Consider the following 20,977-nt stretch of genomic DNA (forward strand, 5'->3'; position numbering starts at 1 on the left):
TCTTGATCGCGAGTTTAAATATTCATTATCCCGTAAATATTGTAATAATCCATGAATAGAATTATAATATAAAATTTTATCTTAACTCGTTAATTCGTGTTTACGATAAAGATGATAGCTTTAAAGTCGTTTCATGTTACTGAAATACATTAATCGCCGAAGTGGATTTTTTATATCCTATTATTTATAACAAATGATACTTATTCTTTGCAATGATGCAGTCAGCGTCGCGTAACATGTAGGCACATCCTCCACTAGTAGATCAATTTGCATAATTTACGTCCTAACACCCGAGTTGACTACTTTCGCGCTGCTGATTTTTATCTCAATGCCTGATTTTATTGTAATTACGGCAAGCGTGTTATTAGCGTTTCGTGTATATACGGATTCGCTTAATGATACAATAATTTAATACTGCACGAAATTAGTGATGCATATTAATTGAAGCTGGGAAACTCTTCTTAACATGATTTACGATGCATCCGTGTGAAGTGTGTAATATACAGCAAATGAAAATTTCTTCTATGATATACAGGATTGTAAATATTATATAAAAACGACGCTGCCATGTGTGGAGCGTCGCATAATATTTTATTTATTTTGATTTACATCTAATCTATACTAAATTTATTTATTATATTCTTAATGTCTGCAATCAATAGCTCAAATAATCGGCAGCTTTAACAAAGCAAACAGCGAATATCTTTAATTTGTTGAATTTTATTTTGCTCTCAAATTTTTGTAAGAAATAAGATTGTCGATATTTACTTTAACATTTTTATTTGTTATATTTTTTCAGTTGAAGCGTACCCGAAAAACTCGGAGCTGTTTCAGCGAAAGACTGCGTCCCTGTACTGTGCGTACGTATCGATTTTTCGAGTATCAAGCTAGTCGGCATTAGCATGGCAAAGAAGACGCCAATTTGAGTCTGATAAGCGACCTGCCATAAGGTAAGGGTACTATTCTATCGATTGTTTTAAACTGTTACATTTTGGTTTTCTATTGTAGTTTGCAATATATTTTTCTATGTGATGACTAAAATACACTACAAAGCGTGTGCTACGCACTATTTATGCTTGGAAAGATTATAACTGCCTTTGTTAAGAATGAATGATACATGGAAAAAACTTATGCGCTCGTTACATTGGCAAAAAATCGTTACTTTTTCGGCTGAAACACGTTATCTTCGATACAATGTGATTAAGTTCATAAAAATAACTAAGTTATGAAAGGTTTGCTGCTTATGCAATTAATTGAAGCAGACTTTGCAGATCTATAGATAGAATTCTTCCTTAATTAGTTTCCCTTCGCACATAAATTACGGAGAATTAAATCTTGCAATTCATTAATTCGACTCGCCTGACAGTTGAGCTGAAGGGAACGGCATAATGTAATTAAATTATTATTAATTGGACATTTAGATAGAACCGCGATGGACAAATTGCCCGTCATTTGATAAGGCAGATACACAGTGTTGCAATAACGAACATTATTGCCGGCGCCGCGCGTCGCAGGACCATGTACAAAGATAAATTACGGTGGAATTCACAATGGAGACTTTATCAGATTCGGATGTACGTCGCTCATTATTAGGAAACTTCTCCTTGCCGGAGAATCGCCCGACGAATTCGTCATTCGCAGTTAAATAAGGCGGTGTTGCAAATTGCCCCGGATTGCAATAATGCACCGCGCCGCGGGCGCTAAATTTCGTGGGATCACGCGAGAGGACTCGAGTTATATATTCGCGAAGGAAATCACCGAGGTGCATCTATCAGACTTATCTGACGGTGGAGTACCTCTGCAGTCTGGCGAACGCGCCCGACAATCTTATTTATAGCTTGCAATGAGAAACGGACAGCTATGGTCAACGAAACGATTCGATTGGAGGCGATATCGTTTAATCAATCGCATTGTCTAGCAAAGGTAGAATCTTTTTTTTTTTTTTAGATGAAACATAACGATATAGAACATTGCTTACGGCTTGTGACATTTTTGTTAGAGTCTTAAATTTAAATGGGATTGTCATATAAGCCGCTATGAAATTATTTAAAATTTGGTGCAACCAATAATAAAATTTCGATTTAAAACAGTTTGTGAGCGTCAAAAGTGGCAAAGCAACTTTCTTAAGAAATAATTATCTATCTTATAAAACGAATAATATCTGCAATTATTTTACACGTAAAAAATTAGTGACATTTGATGACTTTTTATATCAAATCTACAAAATCAGTTATTTTGTCGGTGAGAAAACACTTGACGCAAAAACCGCTGAATTGTCAAAACTGCTTTATTTCACGGATTTCATTTCGCCTTATTTCAATGAGGAAGCGCGTCAATTTACAGCCGTGTGACCATATATCACCGGTCTCTTAACGGAATCTCGTTTCAAGATAATACGAGAAACTGGGTACGACGTGGCCCGGAGAACGATTGCAGCCGAACGTAACTTCCGCCGGGCGCTATCTCGGCACTCCACACCTCTACTTTATTGGGTGTATATATACACACCGAGTGCACGATGCCGGGGCTCACGTAGGGATACACACGGTGGCACGTTAAGTAAGCGGATACGTATGCGGGCTGTCGTGTACGGCGTACGTGCGGAGTGAGTTCGAGGGTGTATTGGTGGTCCGCGCCCGGTAAACTCCGCCTCTGGGCTCCGTATCGCACGATAACTCGATTATTCGCGATAACCGAGTATTTATTAGCCTGTGAGATTTCATTTTGATATCCGCCCTCTCTCTCTCTCTCTCTCTCTCTCTCTCTCTCTCTCTCTCTCTACCTCTCCTCCCTCTCGTGTCCCATGTGTCTCTAGGGTTTTCTGCCTTCCTCCTCTCTTCTCGTTCTCGCTCGCATATGCGTCTTTTCGGCCGAACGATGCATGTTCCAAGACATCGGTTTGCGATTGCATATAATCTTTTACAAGTTACGTAAAGACCAAATCTGACAGCATACAAAATAATTATTTTGTACTTTTTATCTCTATTAAAGGTGAATATAAAGTCTTTATAAAAATAACTATAAAATACTTATATAAAACCAAGATTGATAACATTATCCTGTTATATGGCATTTGCAATAATAACGAATTTATAATATTTTTTATAGCTTGCTAGAACATTTTCATTTTTTTCATAGAGTTGATGTTATCCGGGCGTCGCTATAAAAATCGCGTTGGAGTGATTTATTCATGAAAGATTATTTTATTGAAATTAAATTGGATTTACAAGAGCGCGCGCACGGGGAACGATCGATATATCGCGATATACGATATACGTATGTATCGAATTACAAGCGGATTATCGTTGGACGAGGATCAACGCTTTGCCAGGGTGCACGATAATTATTTCTGCGTTAGCCGTAATTATTGCCGGGATGGCAATTAATTCTTGCCGGAGCAGCAATTAATTTATTGTGGCTTGATTAATTACCGCATGGTAGGCGGGCGAGACAGTTCGTTACTGCAGCTGATTGCCCTTTTGCTGCACAATAAGGTTCATAGGTGGTACCGCCTATTTTTCGGAAAGGATTAGGATTCTTTGGAACTTTGAGATTTAGTTGATAAATGTCAGATGTGGATCTTCATCGCAAAATACGTTATAATAGCAATTTTTAATTAATATAGCTAATAATTGGTAGTATTATAATAATAAAATATGTTATTTATATATTATATCTAACGACGTAACGTGTACTGATGTTGTCTTCTATCTACATTGTATCTTGAAGATATTATAATGATACTTATATCCTTCTTGTTTATCAATCAATATCATGAGTCTTCAATTTTGTACGATAAGTGCCCTAAATTCACTCGTTAATGTACGACTATTCATCACTGCAACTCTGTTATAAATAATTAAAGCGGAAGCTATTTTCGAATAATGTTCTTCTTTCGTCGGATAAGTATCGAGAACCGGTCATACGACGATTGGCGCGTTTTCGTTATCGAGGGATCGAACGATAAATGACGGTCACAGTTCGTTCTGCGGATGAGATATTGCGTGAAGTTTTCACTTTTCATCAAGGGCCCCATTTGCGTCGATTGACTGGCGTTTTTGGTCGGATCCATTTCATAAGACGAATGCGCTGTTTGAGAAACACGATTTGTTCCGTTCCGTGGCCATTTGTGGCCCGCAACATCTCGAATTTTTCAAGATCAGACCCCAGGTAGATTTCTGCTTTCGTCACGCTGGTTTCTAGATTCCCTCGCGAACGTTCACGTATCGTAAGCGCATATACGTGAAAAAATATATTACATAAAATGATAAATTTATGATTTTAGATACACGTGAAATTAGCCCCTAATATTAGAAATAATTAAGTTATTTTACATGATTCGATTGCACATTGTTTGCACATTATTGCACTTCTTTTATTTTCGTTTGCACACTTCTAGTAAAAAAGTTATTTTAAAAAAATCTATCGATTAGGTTGATTGAAAACCATTTTTGTAAAAATTGGGGGGCTAATGTGAAATTGGCCCCCCAAATTTTTTATTTAATAACTTTTTTACTAGAAGTGTGCAAACGAAAATAAAAGAAGTGCAACCATGTGCAAACAATGTGCAATTAATCATGTAAAATAACTTAATTTCTAATATTTGGGGGGACTAACTTTACGCGTATTGATTTTAATCGGTTTAGACTAAATAATTAAAATTAGATAATATCAGATAATAATAAATTAAATCAAAACTTTGCTTGGAAAAAGATAAGAATTTAAAAAGATTAAAACGATTATTGCTTGTTTCTCAAATCCGCTGTTTATCGAAACAATACAATTTTAGATTAAATTCTTTAAATTAAGATCAGCAAATTAATAGGGTCGCTTTGAACTTTCGTTAATATCGTCAGCATTATAAAAAGAGGATAATACCTTAAAAGAAATAATCTTACAGATATAGAGCCTATCTACAGGATACTTACTTACATGAAATACGAACGTCAGATAAGACATGTCTCAGAACACTATCTTCTTCTATGATTTATTGGAAACCTTGATACACTTAATCATAAATATCATGAGTCATTACAACACTATATTTACAGATAATTAATCGAGCAGTTGAGTCTTGATACTCGGCTTGACGCTCGAAAGACGGAGGGGAGAGGCACAAGGGATCGGAATCAATATAGAGCAATGAAACGGAAATGTTGTAATATTAAATTGTGTAATAGTGTAGAGGGGAACAACCAGGAGGGGAAATTAATATTTCACATGGTAGCGAAAGATCGCGCGAGGTCGGCGAATTTCGGAATAAATATTAAAACGAGAACTGAGCTACTTTTCTTTGGCTCGCCCCATTTACACATGGGGTGGTCTCATAAAATATTATTTAATCCTCGCTGGCCGTACACCCGGTGATGTTCCGTGTAATTTTTTCTGTTCGTTTCTTTTTCTTCGTATTATAGGATTCGCACTTTTAACATACTATCGTATATATAAGTTTAAACCTAAGTATATTTTCGTTTGTTATATAATGATATTTAGCTAGATGCATTATTCACAAACATTCAGGAACGATGAGATTCGGACGGACTGTTAATTAATCGGATAATTCAATTTCGTATTTCTCCGTCGCAAAGGTTGGAAATTAAATATGTGTATCAATTAAGTACGATGACGTGAATAATTTGTGAAAATCATAAAGCAGTTTTGTTTTTCAGCAATGACATATCTTGATTACATGTTAATTTAATATATGAGAAAATGACAGAATATTTTTTATGCAGATTATACTCGTATTAATTTTTATGAGCATCTTTATATTGATAAAATAATGTTTTTATGAACTATATATTTTTATTTTAATTCTCTATTATTTTATACGTGTCAATCGTATTGTTAAGTGAATCGATTAATTTCCACGTTCCTGAATATGGCCAATAATGTCACAGATAGACATATAAGTACTAGTCAGCGGCAATTAAGCGTCGTTACTGACGTCGTTGCTGACGTTCGTTTTGATCTCATAATGTGCCGCTTGCGAGATCGAAATAAGCAATAAGAAAAGAAAAAAAAAAACATCGATTACGATTACATTGTGTTAAATTACCGATCGATGCGGTAACGTTTGAAATCTTATTTTACTGATCGCACATTCGGCACCAAGATCGTGGCAATATCGACGACTTCTACCTCTACTTATCAATGAGCGATAACTCGTTACAAATACCTCACTCGCGACATATACATAACTTGACGAATGAGTATCGATCAACATTTCGATAAGTAAATTAAGCGAGAATATAGCAGCGAATATTATTTATATAAAAAAAAGCATTCGCACACGTAGGGCCGATGGGATATGTTATATCCACGGGAGCCTGAATTATCGACGACTAACATAGTATGTAAGGCACTTCGCACTGTGTCAATCCCACGCTTATCTTAAGAAGTTAGTAGAACGAATACCTAAAGCCCTTCTTTAAAATTTTACAAATTTGGCATTTAGCCAGTTCATAAAAAAATTAATTTATTACTGCCTAATCATAATTTTATCAGCGCTAATTAATTTATCAACTTATTAATACTTCAGTCATTTATATCGACCGTTTTCTATCTTAACGACACAGTACACGTTCTTGTTGTATCAGCGGAGCATTATCTTGGCAGCTCCGCGCGGAAGATGCGAGGGTATCGCGAATCAATCGAGAGATGAAGATAGGAGAAACAGGCTTCCGCGCAATAGCTCTGCTTCTAGTTGATTCGGCCTTTGTGCGTCATGTAACTTATGCTATCGGACAGTAATTTTTCTCGCGCTTGTCGTCGCATTCGCGAGCACATGGCTAGTATCGTGCCGGCCATGATACAGAAGAATCCACAGCCGAGTCCCACTATTGTGCTAGCCACAGTAGATCTCAAGCACACTCTGTCAGTCGTAGAATCGCTAAGTGCTACAAAAAAAATTATAAATTCAGAAAAATGTAATAATAATAATATTGTTCAAAAAATAGAAATAAGCAAAATGTTAGCGATGTTAGATTGACAACAAATTTGACAGATTTAATTAAAGTAAAAAATTAAGTTACCATCATTGATCAAACTTTGCTATCAATCTACCAACATTGTGTTAAGATTTGGCTATCTAAATATATTAAATAATCTAATAGTTATTCTTAATATTTGTTAAACGATAAGATAATCACATAATTTTTTTATAATTGCTAAAGAAAATCTATTTATATATTTATTTTTATCAAAAAAATTTTTCAAAATTTTATCAAAATTTATATATATTCCGATGTAAACTATGACTTGAAGAATTTTGTTTTAATTTGCCATTTTGGATTGATAGCGCAGATATGACGGAAAAGTGGAACTTCTCCATTGAACAAAATTATCATAAATATATGGTTTGATGTAATAGTTCTCTAACAGTAACATTATCTTTGACATAAATATCCGCTTTACCGCTGCGAGAGGCGCTGGTGGAATTCTGGAACAGTTCCGTGTCCGCCTCGCCTTCCTGAAGAACGCGAAGAGATTGGAAGAGATTTACGTTCTCCGACAAACTGGTTGCCGGCGTCGACGGTCCACCGATCATTTCCGGCACCGATCGCTTTACCACGTTCTTCGCGTTTCTCCAATGGCAAGGTTGACTCTGAAATATGGGTGAAGCGTTCAATCTAAGAATATCTATAAAACTGAAACATTGTATTTTCATGCAAAAAGAAATGTGCTATATATAAATAGTGCTGCATAGAAATGTCCATTAAAAAATTACATTATTCAACTTTTTTTATTGCAAAATAACTTAAAAAAAATAATTCATTAATTTTATTTTTAAAATTGAAAAAAATTGCATGTATAATAGAAGCAATATCTAATTACCGGACATCTTCCGTGGCACATACGAACATCGCACTCGATATACAGAGCCGGCGATCCCGTGAACCTAAAGGTCTTCATGTAAGCAAAGACTTGCGTCTCAAATAATCCACTCTCCGACCACGAACCCCGAAACCGACTGATCAATTTGTCGTCGACCGGGCATCCGTACTGATCGATCAGTTGAATTCTCTTGTTACCGCCGTTGTGCGCGTAGCAGTCATTCACGACAATGTCGAAACCGTCTATAAAAAAGAAATTGTGAATTGTCAGATTATTTGTAACCATTGAATAAGATTTTTATCACCTATAAAAGTGATAATAAATTACGACAATACAAAATTTTGCTGCTCGTAAAGAGAGAAATTGGTGCTGATTTGAGAAAATATAAAAATTTCAATGCGATGGATATAATATATTCGGAGAACCGTTCCTGGAGATTTATGATAATTATGTAAGAAACGATAAAAGATTAGCTGCTGTGAAATATGCCATTAGTGGCAAAACAAATTAGTCAAACATGTCTTCGCGGGAAGAGGATAAGATACGACGCCTACCTTCTGACATAGATTCACCTGACATAAGTGATGTAGACGTAAATGCAAAAGGCCGGCTCGTTAGAGCACAGACATCTGTCGTTACGCCGAGCTACGCAACATTTTCGTATCCTCCTCTCTAGCATTTCCGCATCTTTCGCAAATTACCGAGCTCGGGTCCGCAGCGGACTGACAAAGTCTTCTGCCTCATCTTATACCGTTATCGCCGTCGAATGATACCTCGGCGGAATCAGGCGTTGTATGATTAGGCTGTGGGCAGTGGGCGAGGAAAGAGATGCGCGCGAAAGTGCGTGCTGCGCGTGATTTGTAGAAACGGTTCATCTCGACATTACCGACTATTTGCCCTCGGAAGCTCATTCTTCAGTATATCATTGTGGCATCGTTAGCACAAAGTTAGACGTTGACTTAAGCTTCAACATGGTACTTTGTATTCATGATCCGCGCTTCTGGCAACTTGTATTCGCGAATAGATTTACATCTCCACTCCTGGTCTTCCCATTATCATTTGTCAATCTTTCGCAATCATCTCAAGAAAATAAGAAAAAGTAATTCAATGCGTGCGATCCCGAATTATGTAACAATTGTTATATTCAACGAGCGTGTCTGTCAGCTAGCCAATTTGTATTCGTCATCTCTTCTAGAAAGCAGTTGTCGGTGTTTACATTGAGCTGCGCGAATCCGTATTAGATCGCACTCTCATCGAGCCCAATGAGCACTCCGCCAATTTCCGTGGTGAGACTGCAGTTACGCGTGATGCGTGCGAAGCTTACCGTATTTACTGCGCATGTAGATAATGAGAGTCAGAGGATCGCCAACGCGGACTGGTCCCGCCACTCTAGTTCCAGTGGTCCCGTAACCGTATCTGATTTCCATGTAGCACTCCGGTGGCTGCAGGGTGAAGACTACGGGATTTCCCGTGGCGACCCTGGAAGAAGGTGGGTGCGTAAGAGGCAGGAAGAATGCGTATCCGTTATCTCTTGCGAGCAGCACGGCCTACTTCGCGCCATTGAATAGCAGATGTTAGACATTATCGTAAATATTACGTAAAAGGCGGTCTCGCGCGAAACGTTCCGTCAATTTCGCATAATCGGCGGTTTTAGACGGTATCGTGTCATTCCGCGTGTGCATTGTGGGCTCCATCGACTCGGGTCTTCGATCGATATGACCCTTCGTGTAGTTTCCGCAATGCATTGAAAGTTCATCTTACAGTTACTTTTTACGTAATCATCATTGACAATTTATTTCGAAAATATTAAATCGTTTCTATCGATTTTGTTATATCGAACGTACGAAGCTTCCAGCTTTTTCACAAATAACTCTCGCAAACATTTAGCGCTTAAAGGACAAGCGTGAAATATAATATTTATGTCTTTAGAGCGTGTCTTTTAAATTGTAGTAATAAAAATTGATACTCACTCGACATCAAGAAAGGGAAACGTCACTGTCTTCCAAAAATCGTAGCCGTACTCGCAGGTCACCTTAAAGTGCTCGTCGAACTCCTCCTCTATCAACGGATTGTACTGCACCGTGACCGTGTTCCACATAAGATTTTTCTGCAAAACAGGGTGTGAGCATGCACGACGTTGAACAACGAGCCTATTTCTCACGTAAATCGGGCACGTACCGCCGCCGCTATAATAGCGCGCTCCACATTCCCGCGCGTTCCCCCCCGCGGTAACGCGACATCTAATTTTCTCTGATTATCGAGATTAAATGTGAGCCGCCGCCGTGCTCTCAAAAGAGCCGGATCATTTTTCCCCACGCGTTGTTAATCATTATTATTCCTTGTCGCGGCCGGTGCCGGTGCCGCGCACGAAGGCAACGATCCGTCATACCGCGGCGCGCACTCGCTCGTCTGTTTTACGTACCGTCGGATTCTTCCTGCTGTCCTGATGATGAGTGTTCTCGCCGAGGGTGCCGCATCGGTTCAGCTGGATGAAGAACTCGTAGTAGTCGCGGCCCGTCCCGTTAACGTACATGCAATCGGGATCGTACGAGTAGCCTGCAATTAGAAGCGATTGTTCTTGATTGTCCGGCGTGCGGCTACCTGTGACACGGGCACATCGGCATGCCTCGCGTATTAAATCGAGCTGCTGCTCAGCGTGATCGCGCGGATCTCGTCGGTTGGGCGGATGACGTCGGTGCATTCTCTTTGCGAGCAAATGGACGGCGCGTGAGGAAATGCGAAGTATAGTCGTTAGCGCCGCGATAGGAAGCCAGAGATTGGGATAATCCGACTTTTTAGTCATCCTGTTAGATTCAATCAATGTCTCGTGAAGATTACATCCACATTAGTACAAAGAAGCTCCGCTTGCCATTGAAATGTTAGTTAATAACTTATTATTAATCAGTAAGAAAATCGCTAACAGAATTAACAGAAGGATACACAAGGTTCGAGGAGGGCTTTCCTAGCGAGCGCATTGTGAAGAAATTACTTCGCGACGTGCGTGGTTTTTGCCGGCGCGTTGCGTGCGCTACCAGAAGACGCGGTGCGCGTCTTCTTTCGAAATAACGGAAGTATCTCACTAGAACGAACAGAGAGACGAACTTACGACCACGCGGTGAAGAAAAAATTCCGGCCGATGTGAACGGTCGATCGCTTTACGATAATTTCCACCATTATCTCGTTAGCGCGGACGTACACTCGTCTCACTGTCTGCTGAGATAATTGCGAATGCCAGCGGCGCAGTCGGTTATACAGCCACATATTTTAGGTGCGGCATTATGTCGAATCCCTTGACCGTGATGAAGGGTCCAGCGTGAAACTCCCAGAACCGTCACTTTTTCAACGTCACGCATTAGCATAATTCACCTTGTAATATTTACATAGTTTTTATGCCAGCCACAATCGATATTCACCTTACAATTAGCGTTGCGTTATTAGTTACGCGTGTATAATTGACAGCGTGAACAATTAATTGTGCATTATGATGACAATTATGTTGAGAAAAGAATTCAGCGTGGATAAATTTCATTGCGGTTGAAATAACTGTGAGATTCATTAATAAGCCATTTAAGTCGCGCGATTAACTTTACCTGCTGAATACAAGAGGCCGGCGAAAGATCCGTTGAAGCCGATCCTGATTTTCATATAATCGTCCTGGCATTCCGCCTCGATATCTGTAAAATATATATGGCATAATTAGCGACGGCATTAGCATTAATTAGAGAAAATTATATAAGTTTATTTATTAATCATACGATGCATTTCTCTTTGATATATATTTTTTTCCATTGCTTTGCGCGTTTCACTGTGTACATAATTATTTATACATCATGATGATTCGTTGATTCTATGAACTTTACTGTGAGGGCGATATATCTCGCTCTGTTCACCGGTATTTCGACAAGCTATCAGGGAAGGTATCTGCAGAAGACCTATATCAGCCACATTGTTGATCCATCAGCGCGATGAACTCTCTGTCTACATTTTCTCGCATTTGCGAAATTGAGAAGGTCTAGGTGGAATCTCGGGTGTCGAAAGCGGAATGGAAAACTGTGTATCCGGGTGTGCGAACTAGGGAAAAAACCTTCTGAATTTACTAAGCCTGTCTCTGCCTCTGAATTAACTAAGAATCGATTTCCAAATTCAAATAGCAAATCAATGTAGCGGTTGCAAAAACAAAAAAAATGATCAAATAACTTCTTGATATATTTTTGAACGTGACGTTTTGACCGATAACGATCATTACCGGTAAACGCTTTGTAGCTGAGAGTCGATCCCGTTTGAAATATGACTCGTGATTTTCCTTCGGTCATAAAAGAAGCTTTTTTTGAAAAGAGGAATTCTCAGGAAAACGCAACGGCATCACCGTATCGGGCACGGTAATTGCCACTTGGAAACGAGTTGGATGTATCGAGCACGAGGATCGATCGACGATGCACCGATCGATCATCGTGTGGGCGTGCAGTCGCGGCCGAGGGATCCTGTCGTCACACACGTGTCGAAACCGGGCGCGGAAAATCGTAGATTCGCGGATAGAAGCGAGGTGGAAAACCGGTCGTCGATGACGAGTGAAAGTAAGTTGGGGATCCCGTATAGGCGCTCTTCGTGGTAAGAAGCCGTTTCTACCGTAACAACGTAACCCGCTGCCGCGGCTGTAAAGCGGAATGGAGATTGATGGAGGATGAAGATAGTCACACTCGAGGTGTCTGCCGATGATACAACCTTTTCGTTCCGTGACCCACGCTCGTCCCACGTTCGTTCATCGCCGCACGGCATGACACTTGAATATATTTCAGATGCGATTTCTTACATTAATTGACACGTATGTCGAATGACATCATCCTTTAGCGCAATAACGTTGTAAAATCATCATTAAATTAATAATTATGCATTTTTTTTAAATTAAATGCCATTAAAAATCCACCTTTACGCGTAAAATTGAATCGAAATTTATCGTTGCTCCTTTTGCCAGCGCGTGAATAGAGAAATGCAGAGAAATGTTACAATGGAGACAAAGCTGGAGAATGGAGATAGTTAGATTCGAGACGCATACCGATGATACAACCGTTTCGTTACACCCTCCTACGCCTCGCGCCGTCGAGTACGCCGTCTATACGGCGCGAGTGTGCCGAGCGCATTTTCGAGCGGCCGTACGTATACGCACGCTTATTAGAATTGCGGATACGTGCTTTGTGTTCATCGTCCGGCAAAACGTCAGTGGGCAGACAATGGGAAGAGTTGAGCAACGCCGATATTTGCTCGAACGTGCCGAGAGCGGTCACGGAGAGACGCGGAGGATATTGTCGGGTTCCTTTTCAGATCCGTGCTGTGCTTGTACCGTGAAACTCGTGAGATTTTTTATAATAGAATCATTAAAATCTGTACAATACCTAGTTCTAAAACTAATTTTTCCAGATTTTTCAATTTCCGATGTTAAATTTTTCTACAAGTAGACTTGAAAATTAATTTTTAAAGTGTACAATTTTTATATTTATGAAACTGAAATTAAAAAAATGACTGGAGCCGCTCGAAATAAAAAAATCATAGTTTCGCGAGCACAGTAGAAAACATGACTCGCGGGGGAGAAGTAAAAATAAAAGAAGTAGCAAAATAGACTTTGAATCCCGAGGACGCATCGAGCGTTGCTGAGGAGGATACATTAAACCTAATGGGCCCTCTTTCGCGTAATTGACGATACCGCGGGTGGCCTCAAGTTCCCGCAGAGAGCAAGCGGCTCGACTTTACGACTTCATTGAACCAGCGAGCTCCATACGCCGAGTATAACATTCATCATTGCCAATGGCAGGCTCATCCAAATGTTTTAGGAAATTTACCGTAGCAATGCGTTCATCGATCGTCCCGTCGATTCGAAGAGCTTGAATCCAATCAATCTTTTAAAAAAATGGGATCCGGTCAATCGTGCAATCGATTTTTCTTACAAAACACGTATAAAATGATTTGTCAGAGTAAAATAGAGCGAAGTGGATTTACGTTCACAATTATTTTGTAATTAAATCTTTTTTGATGTTCAAATTATGAAAGAATCTTGTAAAAATAAATGCGTATCTACGCATTATATAAATTTATATAATCGAGGAATTTTTTAATAACAATTTTATGATTAAAATTTTAATTCTATATTGAATTCAGGAATCACAGATAATCTTACCTTTATCATGCGGATAATATGTATCAGCGAAGCAAATTGGTATAATGATTTAGTTAAGAAACACGAAACAATTAATTACAAGCGGCAAAAATGTAAAAAGTGGTTTAATGGACGCATCGTTCCGGTTGAATGAGCGAAGAGGGCGATGCGTCGTTAAAGCAGATTTTTCTCGGCTTCCAATACGGCCGTAATTTTCCGCAAAATGTAATTAAAAGGGTTCGCGAAGGGAAGCCTAATAGCGGTATGCGATCCTCTCCTATAAATATTATTTATTTACATTACTACGAAATACGCTATAATTATGTCCGGGAGTATCAAGTAGTGGGGTCTGCTATGGTGATTACTCACCGTATGCGCAAGCTGCAAGTCTTCAGCATTCACAATAAACCATAATGTTTGAAAGAAGAATCGCGGCGGATGAGCATAATATACATGCGCGTAGGAAATTAATTTTGTTTTCGCGGAACAGTATCTATTATTCTTTCATAACGGGATACTGCGTGAGCGCTTCTAACGTCTTGTTCCACTGGCATTAATTACTGCTGCGCGTCCGCTACCTGAGATTAAAACTGAAGCACGAACTGATTAGAACTTTAATGAGACTTCATTGATTCTCGCTATCGCGAGAGGCACTTCGTCCGAGCTAATCAACGGGATAGAAAATTTATTGCCAAGCCAATTTGCAAAATAATTCGCATCGCGATATTGTAAAGTTACAATGTAAATTTGTTACTTTTGCAAACAAACAAATGCTTTAGCAATCAATTGCTAAAAAAAATGGCAGGAAACGTTATAAAATTCAAGAAATTATCCTGTTAAAAATATTCGAGACAATATTAAATTATTGAAGAAAATTCCATAGGCGACATAGCTTCACGTTACGTGCGCGCCGGCACAAAAGAATAGCGTAACGGCTCGTCGTGAACATTATTTTCATCGCGACGCGGCGTCGTAATTTTCTCGCAACGAAAAAAAGGCGATGCCAGAAACGGGCCGTCGATTATCAGTCGTAACGTACGCGTCGAAATATCTGCACGGCCGTGCACTCGAGTTTCCGCGAGGCAATCGCAGGACGATCCAGATGCGGATAATGATGATCGCGCGGAAGATGATGACGGCCGATGCACTCTCGGGCCGGCGACGATCGCGCGGGATGATGATGACGATCGGTGGATGCCATCGGAGGCATGTGTACGCCGAGGTGGTGCAGCGGGCTCCCGCATACTCTCGATGTCAGGAGCGTCGTACGACTTTCCGACACCGTTTTAATTGCCTCCTCTCTAACGGTAGCCACTCGCCATCGCACTCTGAATTCTCGGGCGCGCTAGCCGGGGCCGAAAGATGGACGTACGTCGCGGAACGCCGTTGCGATTCTTCCAAGTCGATCGACCGAGACGCAGGTCGGAGGGAAGCGCTTGGATTTTGCATCGCGCAGTCTCTCGCGGGTTTCGGCGTGTCGCTGGGCAGCGGGCAGAAAAATAACGGATCGCGACATGCTAAAGCGGCGACGCCGGTCTTTCCGCCGGCGGGGCACACTGACCCACCAGACCAATACCGTGGATATTTTTTGCCGGCGCTTTTATTCGGGCGAGGAGTAGCGGGTCTCCTCATTTACGCGCGACGTGCAGCGCTAGCTCAATCGTTCGAATGTATACTTTTTTTCTCCAAATACCTATACTTTCCCATGAATTTCGTTCTACTTTGCTACTCACTTTGATTTGTTCTACTTTGGCGTAATAATGTAATTACAAGTCAAATTGAATCGATAATCTCTTATCGGCCAGAGATTTCTTTCGGTACTCGATCAAGACGTAATCAATACCCTTTCGTAGTGTATTTCCGCTGGATTAGCGTCTTCATGCAAGCTGCCATTAAAGCTACTTACAAAGCAGGATATTTCAATTAGCTCGGAAAATTGTAGGGGCCGAAGAGTAATTTCCTGAATTATATTTACTTTACCTCGCTGAAAAATGCGATTCAGATTGCCGAGAATTACGGCATTTATGAAAGACCGTTTGTTTTGTGTGATTATTTATACCATTATCAAATTTCTTTATAATTAGTCATAATTTACCGAAAAAAGAGTGACAAAATTATTTTTGTACTCACGTTGCACTCTCGTTGTGTTAGGTCTGTATCTCCGATGTTCGCGGTCCCAGGCTTCCGGTCTCCTCCAATCTTCGTCACTGGCTACACCCGTGCCTCCGCCTGTGGTGAGCCCTTGCAAACTTTGAAGAGTTTGAAGAGCCTGGAGATTCGGGCTCAGGGGTCGATTCTTTAATGACGGTACTGGCACGTAGGAACCGCCGTCGCCGACGTACACGACCTGTCGGAGAAATAAAGGTAAGGTTACTTATTAATACAACTATTGCCAAGCTCCCAGTTGACTATTACAACAGTCTATGCTGTCTTATATTGAAAAAAAAAAAGTAACTAATTGCAAGGATATCGACACTGGTAATTTGCAACGAGCTCCACGTATCATTATTGCGAATCCCCCGTGGTTTTTATTAGAAAAACAGTCCGCTGCAGTCTTCAAGTCGGGTTTGATCATTTACGCTAATAAGAGGCCACCCGCGCCGAATTCCCGCGCTATTAATGATATTCATACGGGAGCTCGGGAAATGAGCGCGAGGAATCCGCTAACGAGTCGCGGGTAGTGATTTGCGGGTGCAAAGCCGTTAGACGATACACCGCGGATTCCTGCGAAATATTCTCGCGTACATCGCCCGATCCGTCGGCTATGCAAAACCATCCCGTCGAGCGGGAAGCCTGACCTCTCCTGTGTTAACGATCCGGTTTTAACCCCCCGAACCCGTGCGGATCGCTACCGCGCTCGAGCGGTGAGAAAGGGCGAGAAAAAGCCATCGGGGGTCGAGATCGCGGGAGGAGGGAGACGCGGAAGAGGGAGGCGACCGCGCCGGAGAATCCAGAGAAGCGGAAAGGGACGCTGGGGAATCCGACTAGGAAGTCTCGAGGAAAAACAGAAAGAAGCATAGACAGCACGAGTAGCGCGTGACTAACGCTTTACGAGCTCATTCGCCGTGGTAAGCGTGGGTACCCGGGCTCTTCCACTCGCGTACGGGTGCCGCGCGCAAGAAGACGCGCAAGAAGAGCGAAACAAGACGATCGGGCGAGGGCGAAGGCGGGTGGGACACGAAGGGAGGAATCGCGTACTTGGAGCTGCTTGTCAGCGAGCACGACACGAGCGCGGCGGGTAGGCAGGCACCTACTCGGGCGAATCGTGTAATCCGCGGTGGAAAAGAAGAGGACGGGCACGTGGTCGACACGGTGAGCGCGGAACGCGGGGAAAAAGTCGCGAACAGCCTCCATATGCCGTGACGAAGAAACGGCCGTTTCGTTCCGGCCGCCTCCTCTTCGTCCTTCTCCATTCTTTCCCTTCTCTCGATTTTTTTCTCTCGCCGTTCGTGCCACTCGCGAGGTTCGCCCTTTCGTGCGCCCGATTGTTCGCGGTTATTTCCGCGCAGGGAATTTATTTCGCTCCGTAGACTCCACTTTTGCGGAATCTCAGGATAGCTCGAATACGCTGCCGAGAAACGGAGTGTGTCGGAGCGTTTATGGGCCAGTGGAGTAGTTAGGAGAATCATTCTTCGTCTAACAAGAAGCCGCCCTGGGCCGAGGTGAGCTGCGCGGGAAACTGACCGGTGGGTCTTTGAATCCTTCGTGGTATCTCATCGGAATGCATTACGAAGGGAAGACCTGATGCGAATGATAAGTACCGATTACCTTCGACTCTCGCCAATGCTTAACCACGGCCGCTTCGGTATTAACTGTGCGCTGCACGGTAGGAAAAGCAATAACGCGAAATGCCTCTTCACGTTCGGTGCGCCGTTCGATTCGTTCTCATCGAAGCTCTCTTCACACGACCTTTGTCTTCCGCTTTGTCCGTTTCTCTTCCGGGAAATCTTCTTTGTTCCGGTGTAACCGATCTGTTTTCAAACGATTTTCTTGAAAATTAGTATTTATTAGAAGCGATTCCGGGTGGTATTAGTATCCGGCGGTGAATGCGAGGTTTCGAGGTTGTATCTTGCAATTTGCACGTCGCGTAATAAGAACATTCTTCTTAATGATCGTCAACATCCGCAATATCGGCTCACATTTCTTCAATGAAGAAACGCTTAAGTAACCGTTTAGTAAAACTTCATTTTCTTGCGTTCCGCAAGACGATGCCGACAGACGGGGCCGGGCTTCTTCTAGGGTGAACGTTTATTTCTTTCGAGGATTCTTCACTTTGATCAAGTCGCATCGAGATATGCGCATTCATGCAGTGATTAACGGTCGCGCGGTTAGAGTGTCGAAAGTCATTAGTCTAAGTAAGATCGCTCGGATGACTTAGATAAATGCACCTTCTCATCTACAGGATGCACGAGATTGACTTGATTGCTGAAGTTTTCAGAATGCTGCATACTTCAATCGAATTTTCTGCACGAGGATAAAGTTGAGACAAAAAAGAGCGCAAAATTTGTCAGAAGCGTAAAAGTTCTGTCAACAGAAATTAAAATGTCATACATCAATTAATTATATAATGAACAATAATTACAGGTTTTTACTTTTATATATATATATATAATCTCTCTTATATTTAATTTTATAAAATTTTATAGAATATAATTATAATATCCGAGCCGTCTAATAATCTGTTACATTTTTTTAAAGTTATCACATATGCTCATCAGTTAATCATTTTTATAGAAATAAATCTTGCTTCTTTGCTTCTATGAGGCGATTTAAAAGTTAAATTTAGTATGACAGTTACGTAATGCAAATTGCTCGGTCGTTCTCTACATTCCAAATTAGAACGGACGGAAGCGGCGGAACGCGGCATAAATGAAATTGATCTTGTCTTCTATTTCGCGGCAAACACTTCGTAAACCTGAGCAAACCGCTCCTGAAGCTCTCGAGTAATGAGGTCTTTCCCCGCGGAGAATCACGCGGCGCAAGAAGCGATCTATCCGCTCGCAATTTGCGATATAACGAAGGTCGCGCATGGACGTGGCCGCGATACCCTTTCTCTCTGTTCTACTGGAAACTGGTTCACATTTTTTCGCGATGGGGATCGACTCCGCTCGAAACTAGTTTAAAGGCAATCCGGAGATCATCGATAAATGGCGATTAATCAAAGGCACGGCCTTTTATTCTGCTTCTTCCGTGCTTGCCGATCGATGCGCCAACCCTTTGCCCTTCGTTTAGAAAGGGCCGGCGGAATTTTTTTGCCGCAAGAAGAGGGAAAATTACCGGGACGGAGCGAGCACGTCCGTGAAACAATTGATTTTTTTTTTTTTTTTTTTTTTTTTGTTGCGACCGGATTTTTTCGCTTTACACCGCAGCGAAGACGACAGTCGCACGAGGAAAAGCACGGCGATCGACGGATCCTCGACGGAGGCTGCGGGATTTTTCCACTCGATCGGGGACACGCCGAGGCGTCTTCGCTGCGGTTAACTGTCGGGTGTTGGACTTTTTTCCCTTTTTTATGCTGTTGAATATCGCAGCGGATGCAGAACACCTGCATCTAGATTCTCCGTACGGCCTTGTGCGCACGAGCATTCGTTAACGAGGAATCACGCAAAACCGAACAGATGGACAAGTATCATTCCTGCACTTCCCTTTTTTCACTTCCCTCGTTAATTCTTCCTTTTTTTTAATCCACTTTCGAGGAAACCGTTTGCCAATTAACTATAACTGGACGGACGCGATCGTACGCCAGCTGCACGCACGCCTTTCTTCTTACTCTCTCACTTTCCTCTTTGCTGTCGCAATCGCGATTTATTGTCAGAAATCTAATCGATCTGCAAATGATCTTCGATGGGAACTTTTCTTATCGCTCTTTTAGTTTCTTGAATTTCACTAATTTAACGAGCAACAGTGTCGATTAATATTTTTTTGTCTTAATGCAAATTAGCAGCATCAATATTTTTTCAAATTTTACATAATAAAGTATACTGATGATATTGATTGCAATATGTACGAGAGTAAGTCAGAAATTATTTGCAATTTTTTCAAGTAAAAGTAATTCGGATATGGCGGATAATTTCTGTGACTTATCCTAATACACAGTTAATGTTCTATTACTAACGAACAAGTTAAATTGATCCTGTCGATCTCTCAATTTTTTTAAGTATATTATTTTTACTAAATCCATCAATTCAGTGTGAAAAAAATAAATCCCCATAAAGATAACGGAACAAAGAAATACCTGAATCGCGGCGAAACTTCTTGTGCAATATGTATATCTACGGTGAGTTTCAATAAATAAATGCGCAATGCGAAACAAATTGGCGATGCGTGACTTACAGCCTCGTGGTCGCTGGCCTCGTGAGTTAACGCTTCCTTGGTTTCGTTATGAGAGGAATCATCCTCATCGGGTCCCGATCCACTACCCGCCCAATATTCCTCGGGTGCGTCGTCGGTGACAGGATCTTCGGAATTCCCACCTCCGTCCACCTCCGCATTTTCGTGATTGGTCGCCTTCAAAATAAAATTAGTTTGGATACATTTTCATCTTAGAAAAATATATAAACAAGCATATAACAACAATACATATAAAATAGTGTACGTACAATAATATGTATAAATATAAGCAAAACAGATATTTACCTGACACCTCAGCGTGACCGCCGTTAGCATCCAGATAGCGATATATCTGTAACAATACATCGTCTAAGTTAGGACAATATAGAAAACGGATTAAAAGATACAGAGAAATTACAAGGTATAACAAACTTTCCGTTGCGAAATGTTTTCTGCATTTCAAAAATACGGATTCCAGATTATCTTAATTAGGGCATTGCTCAAGAAATATGTCTCGAAAGCTATAATTTCAAAGTTTACAATGGCGTGGCGACCAAGGACGATTATGAAGGCCGTTCCGTGAAAGAAAGCGCTTCGTTACCGACCAGTAACGGAGATCTCCGGCGAAACGACGGGGCGAACAAGACGAGTTCGAGGAAAGAT

The 20,977-nt window shown here is 41.1% G+C and overlaps 1 protein-coding gene and 1 long non-coding RNA gene across 3 annotated transcripts in view; one reads left to right on the forward strand and one right to left on the reverse strand.

The window, feature by feature from the left end:
• The window catches only part of LOC105675102 (uncharacterized), a 123,977-nt gene that overhangs the window by 71,409 nt on the left and 31,591 nt on the right, over window positions 1–20,977 (forward strand). The window contains exons 4-5 of the long non-coding RNA XR_001101226.2: window positions 800–950; window positions 16,136–16,348. This is a non-coding gene — a long non-coding RNA (uncharacterized lncRNA). The remainder of the gene's footprint in view (window positions 1–799; window positions 951–16,135; window positions 16,349–20,977) is intronic.
• LOC105675100 (cuticlin-3) overlaps window positions 4,963–20,977 on the reverse strand; it is a 132,625-nt gene continuing 116,610 nt past the window's right edge. For both annotated transcript variants that reach the window (XM_067355166.1, XM_067355165.1), the window contains 10 exons: window positions 20,621–20,666; window positions 20,318–20,491; window positions 16,115–16,331; window positions 11,427–11,510; window positions 10,259–10,392; window positions 9,807–9,943; window positions 9,161–9,315; window positions 7,837–8,078; window positions 7,417–7,606; window positions 4,963–6,899 (listed from right to left, as the gene is read on the reverse strand). In XM_067355166.1, coding sequence (XP_067211267.1) covers window positions 6,703–6,899; window positions 7,417–7,606; window positions 7,837–8,078; window positions 9,161–9,315; window positions 9,807–9,943; window positions 10,259–10,392; window positions 11,427–11,510; window positions 16,115–16,331; window positions 20,318–20,491; window positions 20,621–20,650 — 1,560 coding nt within the window. In that variant the 5' untranslated portion in view covers window positions 20,651–20,666 and the 3' untranslated portion in view covers window positions 4,963–6,702. The remainder of the gene's footprint in view (window positions 6,900–7,416; window positions 7,607–7,836; window positions 8,079–9,160; window positions 9,316–9,806; window positions 9,944–10,258; window positions 10,393–11,426; window positions 11,511–16,114; window positions 16,332–20,317; window positions 20,492–20,620; window positions 20,667–20,977) is intronic.

The sequence above is a fragment of the Linepithema humile genome, chromosome 5 (genome assembly GCF_040581485.1).
Source record: "Linepithema humile isolate Giens D197 chromosome 5, Lhum_UNIL_v1.0, whole genome shotgun sequence".
Taxonomy (NCBI): domain Eukaryota; kingdom Metazoa; phylum Arthropoda; class Insecta; order Hymenoptera; family Formicidae; genus Linepithema; species Linepithema humile.